Here is a 5,000-nt window from a genome sequence, read left to right on the forward strand (position 1 = left end):
ATCTCTGGACTCCACCTGCCCTGGTCGGCTCCTTGCAGGGCTAGCTCTCAGTGCCTCTAAGCGGACGACCACCCGTGGAGGGGGGGTCCGGACATTTAGACATTTCTCATATTTACTCCTCTGCCTACTAAACATCTTGACTGGGAGATTGGTTTCTCTTTCCATTTTGGACATCATCATTTAGACTAAAAGAAATTACTGAGAGATCTTAAAAGGTTTGGGCAGCATTAAGAGCCCCTGAGCCTTTTATTGTGCAGAGTAACGTATCTCACCATTTGTTATGTCCCGCCCTGGCTGTGGGTGGGGGGTGCGGGGATCAGAGCTAATGGCAGTCCATTTGAAGAGGGGCATCAACCAAAGAGAGGAAGACCGATAGTATATGAATTAGAAGGGCAGGACCACTGCGCTGCGTATTGATTTACACATTTGTGGAAGGGTTCTCGAGTCTTCAATTCATATGAGTGTGAGTGAGTGAGCGAACAGGAGCCCGATACATCATTCTCAGATGTTGCGTCTGGCTAATGTGTGTAGCAGATGGATGCTTGATGTTTGTCTATGTTTGGTTGCCTGGAGTAGATGCATGTGTGTGTCTGTGTGTGTGTGTGTTTGTGCGATGTGTAACACATGGACTTCACACAGTCTGCCACAGTCACCATAGACCTTCATGCTAGTAATGTTTTTTTGAAAAGGTCCCCTCTGACATGCTGTACATTAATATCTGTGTGTGTGTGTGTGTGTGTGTGTGTGTGTGTGTGTGTGTGTGTGTGTGTGTGTGTGTGTGTGTGTGTTTGTGTGTGTCTGTCTGTCTGTCTGTGTGTGTATTTGGTGTGTGTGTGCGCCTGTGTGTTCTTGTGTGTGTGTTTGTGTGTGCGTGCGTGTGTGTGTGCGTGTGTGTTTGTGCATCCATACGTTAATATCTGTGTGTGTGTGTGTGTGTGTGTGTGTGTGTGTGTTTGGTGTGTGTGTGTGTGTGTGTATTTGGTGTGTGTGTGTGTGTGTGTGTGCAGCTGGAGCTGGAGAAGCTGCAGCTACAGGGCCTGGAGCAGGAGCAGCGTAAGCTGTCTGCGCAGCTGAAGGACGAGCGAGAGAAGAACAAGCAGGTGGTCATGCTGCTGGTGCGCGAGTGCAAGCAGCTGGCCTCGCGCGCCGCCGAGGAGAGCCAGCGCGCCGAGGAGCTGACCGCGCGTCTGGACGAGGAGGCGCGTACCCAGGGCCTCCTGGAGGAGCAGCTGGCCTCGGAGCGCCGGCGCGGCCAGCAGATGGAGGCCGAGATGGAGAAGCAGCTGGCCGAGTTCGACACGGAGCGCGAGCAGCTGCGGCAGAGGCTGGGCCGCGAGGAGACGCGCGGCACCGAGCTCCGCTCCGAGACCGACGGCCTCCGCCGCCAGCTGGAGACGCTGAGGACCCCCGCAGTCCCCGCCCCAGCCGCCCCCGCGTCCGTCACACCTGTCCCGGCCGTCCCCGTGCAGGTGAAAGCCAAGGTGGCCACGGTGTCTGTGTCGGTGGGCACGGATGCAGCCAGCTTCTGCCGGACGACGTCCTCCCAGACAGACCCCCTGCCCGAGGCGCAGCCGGAGCCCCACAGGAAGGGCCCACCGCTCAGCATCCCCGTCAAGCCCACCCCCGCCACCAACTACGTGGGCATGAGCCTGCCCAAGACGCCCAGCGTTGGCCGGGGGCTGCTGCACGCGGGGGTTGCGCAGGCAGAGAACGGCGGCACTGCCGAGAGCCACTCCCCAGGCGCTGGCGCTGTCGCTGGCGCTGCCGCTGCCACGACGACCCCCGGGCTGCCCACCGGGGTCAGCCCCCGCGTGCAGGCCGCCCGCTTCAAGTTCCAGGCCTCACCCTCCGAACAGGACCAAAACGGCACGGCCAACCAGAGCCCGCCGTCCCGCGACCTCTCGCCCAACAACCGGGACAACTTTGCTGCCAAGCAGCAGGCGCGCCACACGGTCACCCAGGTGCTGTCGCGCTTCACCAGCCCTCCGGCGGGCGGCGGCGGGGGGGGCCCTGGGTCCGGCGCCGGGGGAGGAGCCATGCGTCCCGGCCTGCCCCACTCCGCCTCGGAAGGGGGTCCGTTCACCGGCCGCCTGGGCCATCCGCAGATCGGCCTCAAGGCGCCCTCCGCGTCCGGCCGCGTGGACCGCGGCAACCCGCCGCCCATCCCGCCCAAGAAGCCGGGCCTCTCGCAGACGCCGTCGCCGCCGCACCCGCCCATCAAGGTGGTCTCCGACGGCGGCACCAGCCGGTCGCCGGGCATGCTGGCGGGCAAGCCGGGCGCCCCCACGCCTCAGCTGCCGCCCAAGCCGGCCCTGGAGCTGGGGGGCGCTGTGCCAGCCCTGACGGCTTCTCAGGTGGGTGCGCCCTGCGCGGGCTGGCCGGCATCCGCATGCTCTGGAGAGTGTCCCCCTGCCACCATCAGCACCACCTCCTCCACCTCCACCTCCACCTCCACCACCTCCGCTGCCATTGTCCGTAGCCCCTCCATAATCCCCACTAGCGCTCCACCCCGTAGCCCCCGAGACCTGGGCAGCCCCCTGGCAACAGCATCAGGTAAAAGGGGACTCTGCTCCTCTCCCCTCCGGCTCTCCACTGCCTCTCCTCTCTGTCTTCCGCTCTCTCCTCCACTCACCTGTGGGCAGGTTAGACAGACAGCTGCAGGGAGGACGACGCGCTAGAAGAGAGGAAGAGGAAGCTTGTGTGTCCCCAGTGTCAGTGCCAAGCAGTTTAGTCATCCAGTTAAGCATTGGGTCAGACTCCTGTCTACTCCAGTAGCTTTGTCCATCAACAGAGAGGTAGTAAAAAACAACAACAACACAGAGACAGGCAATAATATCAAAGAAGTCAAATCATTCTACAGCCAGTGTGCAGGAAATAAACGATAGCCCAAATTTATAGAACTTAGCTGGCCACCTTAACCATCTGTCCTTAAACTATTGGTTCTCTGTAATGTAAATGACTTTAATGCCCCTTTAAGGTTCTTCTTCTCCTGGGCCTGACTGTAATGCCCCTTTAGGGTTCTCCTTCTCCTGGGCCTGACTGTAATAACCCTTTCCACTCTGAAGCTGATGCCAGAGGCTGCTCTGACCCTGTCCGTTCTCCTTCTGCGCTGCCATGGTCCTGTTGCATGCTGTCTCTACCCCCCCCCCCCCCCCTCCCTCTCCCCCTCTCCATCCACCCTCTCCTAAAGAGTCCTGCACTAGCACCACCCGCTGAGGGCTCTGACTGCCTACTTTAACACTCTCCAGCAGCGCCAGAGGGCAGCGAGTTCAACCGTGCTCACGGTGACGACCAGAGAGCCACTCTGTGGAAGTCATTGTGTTTGGTGGTTTCTGTGCTGTGTGGGGCGTTCTGGGTTTGCTCTGCTGCTTGTGAGATGGGGTTGTATTTTCTGCATGTGTTTGTGACTGTATGTGTGTTTTGGTCAGCTAAGCTTTGATGACTTACACAAACTTGTTCCCTCTTTTGCTCCATGAGAACAAAAACAAGTCTGGTTTCCCGTAGCCTGAAGGTTACACAAGGCGCTGGGAACTCCCCTCGAGGTGCAGTGAAATTAGAGTTCCATTTCTAAGGCTGTTCACATTCTCACAGAGGGCCAAGGTCTCCTTGGGGAGATGGTGTGAGTTGTGTGACAGATTCCGCTGATAGTGTCACACATGCCCAAACTCTTCTAGTTTTTAACCCTGCGGCAAATCTGCCCAGAAATCTCTCCCACGTCTTTGATGGGAACAGACTCACCTGCGGGTCTGCTCAAAGACAGTTTTTTGTAGTCTAGTTTTCTAGAAATCTAGTCACTGACTGCCAAGTATTCCTCCAGACTTTGAAAAAAAGCTAAAATGAGGATTCTCCTCCCTCTCCTCCTCCACGTCTCTCTCTCCTCCTCTTCCTCCTCCTCCTCTTCCCTCCCCTCTCGTTTTTCCAGTCTTTGGGTGAAAGCTGCATTCTGAAGGTCCTTTGCTCTCTCTGCTGTCAGCTCGATGCCTTTAAATCTCGGTGCCCTAGAAGCACTCGGTGACCTTCTCTCTCTCTCTCTCTCTGTCTCGCTCACTAGCTCACAGCTACTTCACTAAGCAGAGTCCCACTCTTTTCTTCACTTTACTAACGGAGATCAAACCAGATCAATCCAACTCTCCTGACTAGAAGCAGAACAACAGGTTTTTAAAAATGCAATAAACATAACATTGATAGCATTCCATCATAGCGCAGCCTAGAACAGTTTTGAATCATCAGTATTCCCTGTATTCAGCTCATTAGAACCCCCCTGCTCTAATTTCCTCCTTTCAGTTACCGTACTTGTGATGCATTAAACAAATATATTGATTTTTGTAATTTTTTATGTTGCAATTATCTGGATTTTCATAAATCTTTTTTTATATAACTCGGTCTAACCCTGTTGACTGATAAGCAGTCTGTATTAACATCTGAACATCCGAATGTGTGAATGCGTATAGTTAATGTGTGGCTAACGTCAGTTTCCTACCTGACAGTGTGACTGCACAGTGTGACTGGCTGCCTGACCGGAGCTTTGACTTTGATTTGAACAGAGCACCTGCGGAGAAAGCACCCCACACTCTCCAACTCTCTGCTCACTGGCCCATAGCCTCTCGGTCTCTGACTGGTTAAAAGCCTCGATGCTCTGAATTAAATTAGGCTTGTTGGGCTTTGCACAATTATACAACCATAGAATATATACAGTTAAACTGAATGTGGGCGTTTGAAGCATTTGAGTGGAGTGTGTATAATCACAGGTGCTCATCGGTTGTCAACTGACAGTTTTTTTTGTGAGTTTGTGTCCAAAGATGTTCTCTCTTGTAATGCTGCATAGAAAGTATGATATATGAATATACTGTATGGAACATTATCCACTAGCAGCTATTTTATTATGTGTTAAAGGAGAGCATACTCTTTATATTCTCAATGGTAGAGCCTATTTGACATTACTGCCAAAAGCATCATGCAATCTTAGAAACTTCTAGAATAGTGTATATCCATCGCAAGCA

The 5,000-nt window shown here is 54.5% G+C and overlaps 1 protein-coding gene across 1 annotated transcript in view; it reads left to right on the forward strand.

Annotated features, from left to right (window-relative positions):
• Positions 1-5,000, forward strand: part of cttnbp2 (cortactin binding protein 2) — a 50,641-nt gene that overhangs the window by 28,442 nt on the left and 17,199 nt on the right. Inside the window, exon 5 of the mRNA XM_042109547.1 lies at positions 1,008-2,553. Coding sequence (XP_041965481.1) covers positions 1,008-2,553 — 1,546 coding nt within the window. The remainder of the gene's footprint in view (positions 1-1,007; positions 2,554-5,000) is intronic.

Source organism: Alosa sapidissima, chromosome 11, assembly GCF_018492685.1.
Source record: "Alosa sapidissima isolate fAloSap1 chromosome 11, fAloSap1.pri, whole genome shotgun sequence".
In the NCBI taxonomy this organism is placed as follows: Eukaryota; Metazoa; Chordata; class Actinopteri; order Clupeiformes; family Clupeidae; genus Alosa; species Alosa sapidissima.